The following is a 13,642-nucleotide window of genomic DNA, read 5'->3' as shown; positions in this document are numbered from 1 at the left end:
GCTTAATGTCAGTTATCAGTAGCACTCAGAGGTTATTTCTCAAAGCAGAGTTGTTAAGCAAACTGTGACACTATTCGATACATTACTTGAGATGGGAGTACCAGCTGTTCACTGTATTTCAGTTTGCAATTTGAAGGGTACTAAAAGTGCTGATTCTTCTCCTGGGTTTCCATCCTGAGGGCATAGTGCATAGTTCTTAGGACAAACTCATTTTCTGTAAGCCTGAAGACTAAAATCATAATAATTGCACTTTGTATTTTACAGTGTGTGGACCAGTTGACAAAGATCCAAACTGAATTGCAAGAGACAGTGAAAGATTTAGCTAAAGGCAAAAAGAAGTACTTTGAGACTGAACAGATGGCTCATGCAGTACGAGAGAAAGCTGACATCGAGGCAAAGTATGTGTTTTAGCATTTCTGAAAAAGTGATTATGCAAATAAGTGTTATTTTTGCCAGTACTTTGTTTTCTGTTAATACAGGGCATAGAGTCATTCTTAGGTTATATTGGTTTCATTGGACCTATAAATGTTACATACTTTAGATCAAATTTTCTTTTATATTAGTTGATTTTTATTTAAATTAATATAAGCAAAATGGGAATATTTGATCAGTCAGTTTTCACATTAAATTGAATTTTGAAAGGGAAAGAAGACAAATGAACATGGTATTGGAAGCTTAGCAGAAGTCTGGTTAAAGTTGCTATGGTGTCTAAATATCAGGGTTTTAGAGCCTCAATTTTCTCATGCCAGAGTAAATCAGTTGTAGTCGAAAATCCTTGATCCTCAGTATGCCTTTGAAGGACTACGGATGCATCAAGTGAATAAGACCACTGACCTCAGTATAGAAACCCTGCCCCAGAATTTCTCTTACATGAAGTTCTAACGTATATAATTTTTAATGTATGCTTTAGGAACTGTGTGTGAATTTTACTTTCAATATATGTAAATTAAAAGTCCTTTATTTTGAGAATAATTAGGAAAAGAAGGAACTGGCAGTTTATAACAGAAAGAAATGCAAAGCTAGCAGTAGAGATTTTTGCAATGACAACTTGAGGAAAGATTAAAATTTTTTAAGAAAAAATAAACCTGTGTTATAGAATGGGATTCTGAAGATGTCTCTGAGGAATGGTGAGACTCCCATTCGGTGAGCTCACTGATGGAAAATGTAGGAGTTTGAACTCCTAGTCATGAAATCAGAAAGGCTATGAACACTTGTACAGACTAGGAAGGAGTCAGGGTTGTCTTTCTAATATACTTTTTTATCTGCAGGAAATTAAGCAATCTCATAGGCATCTTGTGAAAATTTAGGGGCTCCTGGAAAGTTTATTTTGTCCCAAGGGATGGTAAATGAATACTCATAAAGTGCTTAATGTTACTGGAAAACATATTTAATATTTCCCTAACTTAGTTTATTATCTTTATTATTTTATTTTTGTAAGCATACAAATATTTCCTGTACTTTCATAGAGTCAGTGAACCCATCTTCCCAGTTAGACCTGAAGTTTTTAGATTAGGTGCTCTCCGTTAGGAATATCCTTTCATGATGGTTCTTAAGAAATTGTTTTTTAAAATGCTCAGGGATTCTAGAACAGAGAATTGACAGATTTGTAGAGCATATAGAAATACCTACTTTAGCCAAGGTCCACAGGGTGAAAATGAGGACAATTGTGGGGCTGTTCCTGAGAAGTGTGGATTTGACAAGGTCTAATTCACAGGTGCTGATAGCAAGAAACTGCCTTCTAATATAGCCCAGATTCAAAGGGGATACAGCAGATTAGACATTTAATTCAATGTGTAACTTTTCTGGAAAATTAATTCTACAACAGAGAGAGAAATGTCTCTTTATCTTCATTCACTCACTAAGTGTTTATTGAATGATTACTCTATATCGGGTACTATGGATACAGAGATGAGGTAGATAAGTTTTGCCCTCAAGAAGTTTAAAGCCTAGAATTAAAAACAAACGTGTTTTAAAGTAAATTTATGATTTGTTTATTCATAGTAAACTTAAAGAAGTTAAGTACCTAAAGTCACTCACCTAGTAATCAATTTATTTTAGTAGTTGTGTGAAAACACTGTTTATGTAAGCATAGAAAATAGATTAATTTTGCCTAATGAAAAAGGAAACCTTTATAGAAAAAAGTGATGTTTGGACACAGTTCTGAAGAATGGTTTTTCTAAGTAGAGATGAGAAGGAAGATCAGGAAGGGGAATGAAAACTGGGCTGTATATATTGGGCTGACCAAAAAGTTCCTTCGGGTTTTTCTGTAAGATGTTACGGAAAAACCCAACCGAACATTTTGGCCAACCCAATAGTTTTGATAGATGATTTGACAGATAGAGATGTGTACATTAGGAGAGAGCATAGAAGGAAGGATACAGTTTGAAGGGATGGCTGAGTTCCACTTTGAATATGTATGTTCTGATAAATATGTGGGACCGTGGGGTGAATATATTTGGTAGAGGGTTATATATCTGACTCTCAGATGAGAATTTGAGCCTGCAGATCTTGCTTTGGGGGTCAGTTGCATATCAGATGATAATTAAAGGGATGAAAGAAATCATATATAAAATGAGATGAGAAGTTGAGTTTGGAAACCTAAGGAACATTAACATTTGGAAGGTAGGTGAGGAAGAAGAGTATGTAGTATGGTTCATTGTATATATTTTATTTGCTCTAGATAATAATCTTTGAGGACAGGAACTGTATTATTTTACCTATTATTAGTACCTTCTTTATTACCACAAAAGGATTGTATAAGGATTAGAAAATGAAGCGGAAGCCAGAGACTTGAATCCTTACATTGGAAAATCCAGATGCAACTCAGACTATTTAGATAATGGCTACAAAAAAAGTAGAAATGAGTATACCCCAAACACAGTTTTTCTTAACCCTGAACAGGCGCTCTCAAATTTTAAATTCTGTGGCCTTTGCTTTTCTAGATCAAAGTGAATAGGAATCTGATTAATAAAAACAAAGAAAACCCCCATCAAATATGAATATGGCAAGGTAGAAAAATAACAGGAGTCTCTTAGACCCAGCTTTTTTTTTAGTAGTGGAGTAGTTGGAATGCATGTTTGTACGTCCTTGAATGTTCCTCTCTTGTTAGAAAGATGAGAGGCTGCTTTTTCTGTCCTCACATTTGCTGTGCAGAGACTGGCTTGCTCTGTCTTCCAATACCAAATGGTCTGCAACTTTATTTCATATTATGGCATAGCTTCCAGCACATTCTGACTTTTCCCATGGCAATCACCATGACACTGCAGTCAAGAGAAACATTGCAGCTTCAGAAATTACTGGTTGTGGGGAATGTTGGTTGTTCCTTAGCATTTTTCTCCTTATGGTTATCTCTAGTTGTTTGCATAAAGCCAAGATATTTTAATTACTGATTGTTAGATTATGGTTCCCCTCCCAAGCTGAGAGGGATTGAGGGAAATAAGGACACCAGAAAAGAGAAGGTTAAATAGAACAAAATCATATTAGGGCAGAAAGTCCAAGGGCTTTATCTCTATGTTCTGAATACTATAGATATGTTAAGAGTGGAGGGAGCACATAGGCAGGCACCCAAACAAGAAGAACTTTTAATGGGAGATGTGATGGAATTAAGGTCTTTGTAGAGCCTGGTCAGTATCATACAGTAGATTGCATTCCTGGCATTGGCACATTCATGGCACATTCCTGGCACATGGCCCTGAAAGCCTGCTAATCTTTGTCTCCATAGGTTGGTTATCCACGGGCTTTTTTAAGCTTCCTTGTGGAAACTAAAGCATGTGCAATTGTATGATACTGGGAATAACCTATAGTTTGATGACTCTTGTTTATTAGGAGATACCAACATAGTGGATTCGTCAAATTGTATTTTTGTCATTCAGGATATTTTTATTTAATTAATCCCACTATTTTCTGTTTCACCATAATATTAAATTCTTTTGTAGTAAAATAAAGGAAAATAATCATTGCTTTTGGTTTTCCATATATTTAGTTCTCTTTTAGAATAGTGTCACGGGGAAAGGTCACTTTTTAAAAAATTTAGTAATTATAATATTTAATCATTTTATTATGATGTAATTTGATAATTTTATTAACATACTTTTCTATTTTTATTATAGATCTAAACTTAGTCTTTTTCAATCAAGAATCAGTTTACAGAAGGCAAGTGTAAAGGTGAGTTTTTGAAAACTATATTTCACAATTGAGAAACCTTAGCTTAAAAAAAAAAGAATTGGGCCTTTTGAGGGTGCAGTTCAATTATTTCCATCTGATTTTCATTTAGAGAAGCATTTTAAAGTCATTAGGGAAGAACTTTTTTTCCCAGTTCATGAGGGTTTTTCAACTAAGTGTCAGCACTTTGGATACTCCCTGCTTCTCAAGATTGCTTTAGAGATAAGTTTCTATACCTAACCTGCTTAGGTAGCCTGTTGTCTTCAACACTTAGTCCAAGAGACTTTAACAAGTCCATGGGCTTTAGAAAGCTCAATAAAATCCATTTCACTCAGATTTATACCTCTGAGCAGATATTCTGGGCCAGATGCAAGTGAATTTTTCCTGTGGGATCCTCAAGCTGCAGAATACCTGATAAATAAGCTTAGTGACCTACCTTTGTCTGCCTGGCTCCCAACTAGCATGCATTTCTTTTGGCACGTTAGGGGGTGTTGATTTTTTTTCAAACTATTTTCTAACTCCAGCAGATTTACCCAAGTCTTTGAAGATAAGGGACTTACTTAATTTGAGAACCTTCATTTTCCCATCAGAATAAAATGAGCAAAACATTATGAAGTTCTCTCAAAAGCTTTGGAAATTCTTAAAGTGTAAATAACAAATATTTGAAAGCACTCTTACTGTGTCAAACAGTTCTAGTCACTGTTTATTTAATTCTTCAATAGTGTTGAAGAATTTTTATATGCATATAAATGTTTCTCCACATGGTCATCTTTACTCTTGTTGGGGAGCCAACTAAGAGTGGTATCCTCATATGTTTTTCAGTACAGTATCAGTTTGCACTGACTTTTTCTTTTCTCTTACTATGTTTTAGTTAAAAGCCCGGCGATCTGAGTGTAATTCCAAAGCTACCCATGCAAGGAATGATTATCTTCTTACATTAGCGGCAGCAAATGCACACCAGGATCGCTACTATCAAACAGATTTAGTTAACATTATGAAGGTAATACAGCCTTAATATCTGTGGTAATATTGTATCATTAAAGACAAAACAACTCATGAGTTGACTGTTGGGTGTATGGGATTGAGTCTATACAATAGCAGCCAGGCTACCTCGCATTTTGTTGGAATATACTTGGTATTGTTTAGGTGACCTCTGTTTCATGTAATCTGAATTAATTTTAGTATAAGAAAATGTTTAAAGCCAAATCATAGTCAAAGATTGTATTATTCCCTAGCAGCAGCAGATATTTACTGTATAGTGGTTATTAATATATGATTATTTTTTAAAAGCTTAGCTTTTTAAAATTTTATCATTTTATGCTTAATTGATAGGTAAACTTGTGCATTAATATTTTATGAGGTGCCTGTGGGTAAAACAAGAGAAAATGTAACTCGTAATTATATGAAAATGTCTCTACCCTGAAATGTAGGGTTACAAATTCGATCTTGATCTTTCTCTGTTTATACACCTATATGTATCTTTAACTTTAACTCAAGTAAAGGACAAAGGGCGGAGGAGCAGAAAACATTTTTAACATGCTGCCAGGTTTGTCCTCACTGCTGATAGACAAGTTCTGCTTTGAATTGTATCTCATTCTCTCCTGTTGTCTCAAGGACCCAAACTTTTGATTATTCTATCTTTATTTTCAACCCATCCCTCTCAATTTTATTGTTCTTAATGACTGTCCAACCACATTGCTTTCATTGAATTGCTTGCTTTGCAAATCAGAGGTGTTGAGAAGGAGGTGCAGCAGGAATGGGCGCTCTTTTTTTTCTACAGTGCCTCTGGAAAAGAGATAAACTCTGTCCAGAAACTACGAGTTCTTTCCTTGAAAGTAGAGACAGGACATTTACTGGAAACTTTAAGGAAAAACGGAGGGATGGAGAGAGTAAAACTGAACTAAGAAGTATCCTATTGCAAAATTTTTTATTTCCTTTTTGTTTATTGTCTGAAATCCCCTTCTCCTGGCTTCTATCCTGTTCTGACTTCTGCTGGTTAGGATACAGGTGGTAAGAGAGACAAGGGATTGTTTTGACATCCCAGATGAGAACCCTGCATACATTTTCCCATAAAATGTTGGACCTAGAGGTTTAGACATTTTAGTATTTTATTAGGTGTTACACAGTGCTTCAGACTTACAAGGACCAACTGGAGACTTGGCCTCCCAGTATAACCTGGTTTCTCTAGGGAAATATATATACTCAGTTTCAAACAACTCCTTTATTAAAAAAGATTTTTAATACAGCTCACATTTAAGTTTGTAATTCCCCATATACCATCTGCTATTACAACAAAGCTGTTAACTATATACTTTCCCCTTCACATATTTTTAAATGAATACTGTATTAGTTTAAGCATCAGCAAAAATAAAATCTTTATGTTTTTTAACTTGAATCCACAGCCAAAAATGATCTCTTTCCTAAAACCCTATGGCCTTTTATAAACCAGGAAAGGTACAGTATTATTTGGGGGATCTACCCCCTGCCAGAATCAAAGAGGAGGTTAATGGGCCTAGCCAGCAATCAGATTATGTATCTCTGAACTTACTTTGAAGTCCTTATGCACCTAGGTATTTGATCATCATTGGGTAGGTTATGCTTCAGACTACTCGTTTCATGAAACGTTAGAGGGTACTGAAATGATTTAAAAAAAAAAAAAAAAAATAGAGGCAGGAGTCCCTCCTGTCCCTTAAAAATAGGAAGATGGATTCTCAACTTTCATGTTGTATGTGTTAATTCATTTTCTTCCGCATGCTTATTCTATAGTCTGCAGTATTGGAAAACTCCCATTAATCATGCTGTTAGCTACTTAGTAAGTTTCTATCACTGAATTGACAGTGGCCCTTTAGTAGCTGTCTTGGTAAGGTCTATTTTCTGGATTTTTGTTAAAGTTATAATGCCTTAAGTAGAATCTTTTTAAAAAATATTTATATGAATAGCTTGGAAGCAGGAGATTTGAGTCATTGATTTCATCATACACATTTAATAGTCACTTAGAGTGTAGTAGCTTCTATGCTAGGCTTTGGGAAGAAGCAAAAATGAACAAGACACTCTTCTTATCCTCAAAGAGCTCAGTCTAATCAAAGAGAGAGATACATAGAAATGATTACAAATTAGAATAATGAAATCACTTACTGCCAGAGGACAGTGGTTAGTAGTAATAGCAGCTATCTTTTTTTTTTTTTTTTTTGATTGCTTGGAATTATCCTGGCATTATCCTGATCACTTTGGGCGTATTATCCTTTACTCATTTTCTTCTTTATCCTGGTTAGAGTATATGGTTCATTATTTAAATAACACACTACCCTATAAATGAAATGAAATGAAATGAAATGAAATGAAATGAAATGAAATCCCAGCTCTGGATGAACAACTCTCTCTATATCTGCATCTAAGTAGCCAAGCACTGTTGAAGAAAACTTTTCAACAGAACAGATTCATGATTATAAATTAATGTGGAACCAGTATCAAATGGACCCTCAACACTGCTCAGATATCCTACTGTATTTCCCTGGTTGACTTTCTCTACTATTTTCAACAATTTTTTCAACTTTTTCCCTTCTCCTCAAATCTGACTTACCCCTTTTCTTTCACACTTAGCAAGTGGTCTTTCTTCCTAATTTACAGAGACAATAGAAACCATTAAAAGGGAACTCCATTATTGTCCCGTTACAGGCTTCCCCTGTGTTCAAGACTCTTCCAAGGAGTCTCAATAACTATCTAAAGATGACTGTTTCACTTCAGCTTTGGATCATATCTCATTCCCTCCTGCCTTCTCAGGGATTTATTAAACAATTGATTATTTTTTTCCTTATATTTCTTGGACGTTCTATTCTTAGATTAACAGTTGATAGGATCTTAGTGATGACAGCCCTCAGTATGTCTTGTGTTACTCCTCTAATCTGGATTAATTGCCCTCTGCGTCCTGTGTAATGCAGTTATTCTGGGACCTTCCTTTGCCTCTCTCCTATGTTGGATCTCCAGCTGTCTGTATCGCATCTTTTTTCTTGGTTTACTTTGTTCGTTGGTGTAATACATCCTCCAGTACTTTCTTGAGCGACTGGGCATGGGAGGTAATTTTTTTGAGATACTGTGTTATAAAGATGTCATTTTTCTGTGCTCATACTTGGGTATAGAATTAAAGGTTAAAAGCCATTTTTACTCAAATGTTGAAGACAATTCTTCGTGTTTTCTTGTTTCCTGTGTTAGTACTGAGAACTCCAAACCATCTGATTCTTCATTCTTCATATCTGAGTGTTTTTTCTTTTGAAAAGCTTATGAAATATTATCAATATGTCCTTTGATTCTTAAATTAATTCTTCCCTTTTGTTTTCTCTTTCTGGAATTCTAATTATTAAGATGTTGGATCTCCTGGCCTAGTCCTTCAAATTTCTTTTTTCTATTATTGTTCTTTGTCATTATGCTCTACTCTCTGGGAGACCTCTTCAGCTTTATAGTTCAACTCTTTTATTAAGTTTTTAATTTTTTTTTTATGGATTTAATTAATTAATTAATTTATTTATTTTTGGCAGTGTTGGGTCTTCGTTTCTGTGCGAGGGCTTTCTCTAGTTGTGGCAAGCGGGGGCCACTCTTCATCGCGATGCATGGGCCTCTCACTATCGCGGCCTCTCTTGTTGCAGAGCACAGGCTCCAGACGCGCAGGCTCAGTAGTTGTGGCTCACGGGCCTAGTTGCTCCGCGGCATGTGGGATCTTCCCAGACCAGGGCTCGAACCCGTGTCCCCTGCATTAGCAGGCAGATTCTCAACCACTGCGCCACCAGGGAAACCCAAGGTTTTAATTTTTTAAACATGGTTTTAATATCCTTTTGTTCCCTGAATGTTCTTTTTTTATAACAGGTTTTTGTGCTTTATCTTCTCTTTTTAATTCTGGTGGTCTCAATAACAGAATTTATTTTAAAGTTTTCTTTTCCCTGCATAGTCTCTCTTTTAGCCTGTTGGTGAGACTTGTCAACTTTGAGCTTCAGTGTAGGGTGTTCTCATGGACCATTTGTAGGGGAAACTGTAATGTCATTATCCTTGTATCTCTCTTGAGTTGGTCAAAACTCCTTCTTTGCTCCCTTCATCATTTCTTCAGATCTCTTTTCTTGTGTTGTTTGCTGAGGAAGACTTCCATGATCTCCTTAACCCAGTTACACTCCCACCCAATATGATGGCCTCATAAAATGGTTTATCTCATCTTTGAAGTACTTAACATGGTTGTAGTTTTACCTGTATCTGTGTGATTATGTGATAAATGCCTTATCTCCCACTTAACTATACATTCCACGAGGGCAATGATTGTGTCTGTATCACTTGAGACTCCATCCTTGCTACCTAGTACAGTGTTTGATTCCTAATATGTGCTAAATGTTTATAAATTAATACATATTGAAGAATGAATGAATGAATGAGTGAATGAACAATCAATCTCATTTTAATCCTTGCAGGATGAATCATTCCCATTTTACAAATGAGGAAACTATGACAAAGCCTGGATTCAACTCTGGCAGGTCTCTCTGCCTTCAGAGCTGGTGCCATTAGCTCTTTAAGTAATACCAGCTTATTGAACTTATTTCCTTTTTCCTTGTTAAATGTGGGATAATCCTGCACTATCTTATCTCCTTTGGCTTCTGTGAGGAGCAAATGAGATAATGAAGAGTGTTTTTGTTAATTTTGAAACTTTTTATACACGTTATATATTGTCCTTTTAAGTAACAGAAGTTCTATTATTCTGTTTTAAATAAATCTTGTTTTTGAGGAGGGGGAGAGCGTAGAAGAGACCTTGAATACTTGAGAGTGAGAGTGGAGCAACTGTTTGGGTGTCTAACATTGTTGGGTTCTCTGTCTAGGTACCCAGAATACATTATTTCATTTAGTTTTCATAACATCTTTCAAGGTAAATATCATTATCCCTGTTTTACAGGTCAGATAGCAGAGGCTCAGTGAGGTTCAGTTAATGTATATAATAGCCAGGACTTAAATCAAGGTCGCTGTAACTTCATACCCTGTATTCTTTCCTAGATTTCATGCTGTGTTCTTTTCTACATACCATTCCAGTCTTCTTGATGGTAAAATTTAGTATAATAAGCGGTAGCATACTGTAAATGTCATAAATTCTGAGAGAAATATAAAATAAAATTAACAATTGAAAATTGCAGATTGTCCCCTGTTCTAATTATTCTAAAGAGTAAGATCATGTCAGTTTCTAAATAAAGTATTTAGACAGGTTCTCCAAGGAATATTTTGTATTCCATATGCCAGTACTGATTAGCGTGGATACTAAATATATTACTCTGTGTCTGTATATTATCAGGCACGGTTTTTTCAAACTCCAAACTAAAACAACAATGACCAAAAAAAACTATTGCTAAGCCATGGAAACCAGATAACTGATTTCATCAAATCTATAGAAAGCAGTTCAGCTGACTGTTGGGAGGTAAGGTAGTTTGTTCCTCAAATGTTCCTTTTTTGTAGTGTATTCTTGTGCAATATATAAACTGATATTTTTACTTTTAGAAGCTTGTGGAATATTTTCTTAGTGGTTTGGATGAGGAAGGATGAAGTATAATGCATCATACTAGAAAAGGGAACAAATGTCAGTCTAATGAAAGACTTTTTGAAAAGCTTAACACTAGGACCCTATCTCTAGACAAATGTTTAGTGGAAACTAAACATATCTGGACTAGTTGATAATTGGGCAAAGTAATAAAAGGTGAACATCTTTATATGTGATAAATATAGAAAATATGATAATATGGCATATCTTTTACAGACATTTGTCTTGGTTAAATGAAGAGAAAGTCATTATTGGTATCCAAGTCTCTTATTTTTAAGGCTTTTCTGGCTAAAGCACTAATTATTCCAAAAGTCTTCTTCATTCTCATGTAGGATTTTTAACTCTCATCTTCTTGATTTTAAGTCATAACTCTTCTGGTTTCCCTGCCATCTCTCTAGCTGTTGTGCTTCTGATCCACCTAGTAATGTTTGTTAACTTAACAAATTAACATGGAAGTCCCCAAATCTCAAGATTGGCTCTCTGCTTCTCTTACTTTACATACTCTTTCTTTCAGAGAGTAATTATTTGGCTCTGTTTTTATTAATATTGTATGATTCTCAAATCTGAATGTAACCTTGCCCTTATAATTATCCATATGTTTGCCTTTCCTTCAGTGGCTGAAACTTTCTAAACTAGAGGCAACTCTGTTTCCCATTGTTCCCTTGAATAAGTACCCCCTCCTAGGTTTCAGGTGACAACTGCTGACAATAGCTGCACTGTCAAATACAATAGTCCTTAGGTACATGTGACTATTTAAAATAATTAAGTATAAGTAAAATTTTTAATTCTGTTCTTCAGTCACAATAGCCACATTTCAAGTGCTCAAAAGTGACGTAGGTAGTGGCTACCATATTGAACAGTGCAGATATAGAATATTACCATCATCACAGAAAGTTCTATTGGACAGCAGTGGACTAAAGCTTATTTAGTTTTTGCTTGTTTTCCTCCCTTCCTCCTTTATCTGGCAATCTTGAGAAAACAGAACAAAGCTGGAGGTATCATGCTTCCTCACTTCAGACTATTCTACAAAGCTATAGTAATCAAAACAGTATGATCCTGGTACAAAAACAGACACATAGATAAGTAGAACAGAACACAGAGCCCAGAATTAAACCCACGCACTTACAGTCAATTAATCTACAACAAAGGAGGTAAGAATATACAACAGAGAAGAGATAATTTCTTCAATAAGTGGTGTTGGGAAAACTAGGCAGCTACATGTAAAAGAATGAAATTAGAACATTTTCTCACACCATATACAAAAATAAACTCAAAATGGATTAAAAACCTAAATGTAAGACCTGAAACTATAAAACTCCTAGAAGAGAACATGGGCAGAACACACTTTAACATAAATCTTAACGATATTTTTTTGGGATCTGTCTCCTAAGGTAAAAGAAACAAAAGCAAAAATAAACAAATAGGATCTAATTAAACTTAAAAGCTTTGCACAGCAAAGGAAACCATGGACAAAATAAAAAGACAACTTACTAAATGGGATAAAATATTTGCAAATGGTATGACCAATAAGGGTAAATATCCAAAATATATAAGCAGCTCATACAACTTAATGTTAAAAAAAAAAAGAAACAATCTGATTAAAAGATGGGCAGAAAATCTGAATAGACATTTTTCCAAAGAAGATATACAGATGGCCAACAGGCACATGAAAAAATGCACAAGTCTCTGATTATCAGAGAAATACAAATCAAATCCACAATGAGATATCACCTCACATCTGTCAAAATGGCTATCATCAGAAAGTCTACAAATAACAAGGATGTGGAGAAAAGGGTTCTCTAGTACACTGTTAGTGGGAATGTAAATTGGTGTAGTCACTATGGAAAACAGTATGGAGCTTCCTCAACAAACTAAAAACAGAACTACCATATGATCCAGCAATTCCACTGCTGAGTATATATCTGAAGAAAACAAAAACACTAATTTGAAAAGCTGCATGCACCCTAATGTTCATAGCAGCATTATTTACAGTATCCAAGATATGGAATCAACCTAAGTGTTCATCAACAGACAAATGGATAAAGAAGATGTATGTAAACAATGGAATATTACTCAGCCATAAAAAAGAATGAAATTCTGCCATTTTTAGCACGGATAGACCTAGAGGGTATTGTGTTTAGTGAAATAAATCAGAGAAAGACAAATACTGTATGTTATCACTTATATGTGGAATCTAAAAAAAAATAAAACGAATGTATAAAACACAAGTAATCAAAACAGTGTGGTATTGGCACAAAAACAGATATATGGATCAATGGAACAGAATAGACAGCCCAGAAATCCACACACCTATGGTCAATTAATCTTCTACAAAGGAGGCAAGAATATACAATGGAGAAAAGATAGTCTCTATGGCAAGTTATGTTGGGAAAGCTGCACAGCTGCATGTAAATCAGTGAAGTTAGAACACTCCCTCACACCATACACAAAAATAAACTCAAGATGCCTGAAAGACTTAAATATAAGACAGGACACCATAAAACTCCTAGAAGAGAACTTAGGCAAAACAGTCTCTGATATAAATCGTAGCAATGTTTTTTTAGGTCAGTCTCCCAAGGCAATAGAAATAAAAGCAAAAATAAGCAAATGGGATCTAATCAAACTTACAAGATTTTGCACAGCAAAGGAAACCATAAACAAAACGAAAAGACAACCTATGGACTGGGAGAAAATATTTGCAAATGACACGACTGACAAAGGCTTAATCACCAAAATATACATACAACTCAATAACAAAAAAACAAACAACCCAATCAAAAAATGGGCAAAAGACCTAAACAGACATTTTTCCAAAGAAGACATACAGATGGCCAGTGGGCACATGAAAAGGTGCTCAACATCGCTAATTATTAGAGAAATGCAAATCAAAACTACAATGAGGTATCATCTCACACCAGTCAAAAT

General features: G+C 35.1%; 1 protein-coding gene across 6 annotated transcripts in view; it reads left to right on the top strand.

The window, feature by feature from the left end:
- FCHSD2 (FCH and double SH3 domains 2) overlaps positions 1-13,642 on the top strand; it is a 310,099-nt gene that overhangs the window by 158,689 nt on the left and 137,768 nt on the right. For 5 of the 6 annotated variants that reach the window (XM_082342951.1, XM_082342953.1, XM_082342955.1 and 2 more), the window contains exons 6-8: positions 265-398; positions 4,110-4,164; positions 5,033-5,161. The exons of the other annotated variant lie outside the window; for it this stretch is intronic. In XM_082342951.1, the coding sequence (XP_082199077.1) occupies positions 265-398; positions 4,110-4,164; positions 5,033-5,161 (318 nt within the window). The remainder of the gene's footprint in view (positions 1-264; positions 399-4,109; positions 4,165-5,032; positions 5,162-13,642) is intronic. 6 annotated transcript variants of the gene reach the window in all.

Source organism: Balaenoptera borealis, assembly GCF_965194805.1.
Source record: "Balaenoptera borealis genome assembly, chromosome: 11".
Taxonomy (NCBI): domain Eukaryota; kingdom Metazoa; phylum Chordata; class Mammalia; order Artiodactyla; family Balaenopteridae; genus Balaenoptera; species Balaenoptera borealis.
This window is presented reverse-complemented; position numbering and strand designations above follow the sequence as displayed.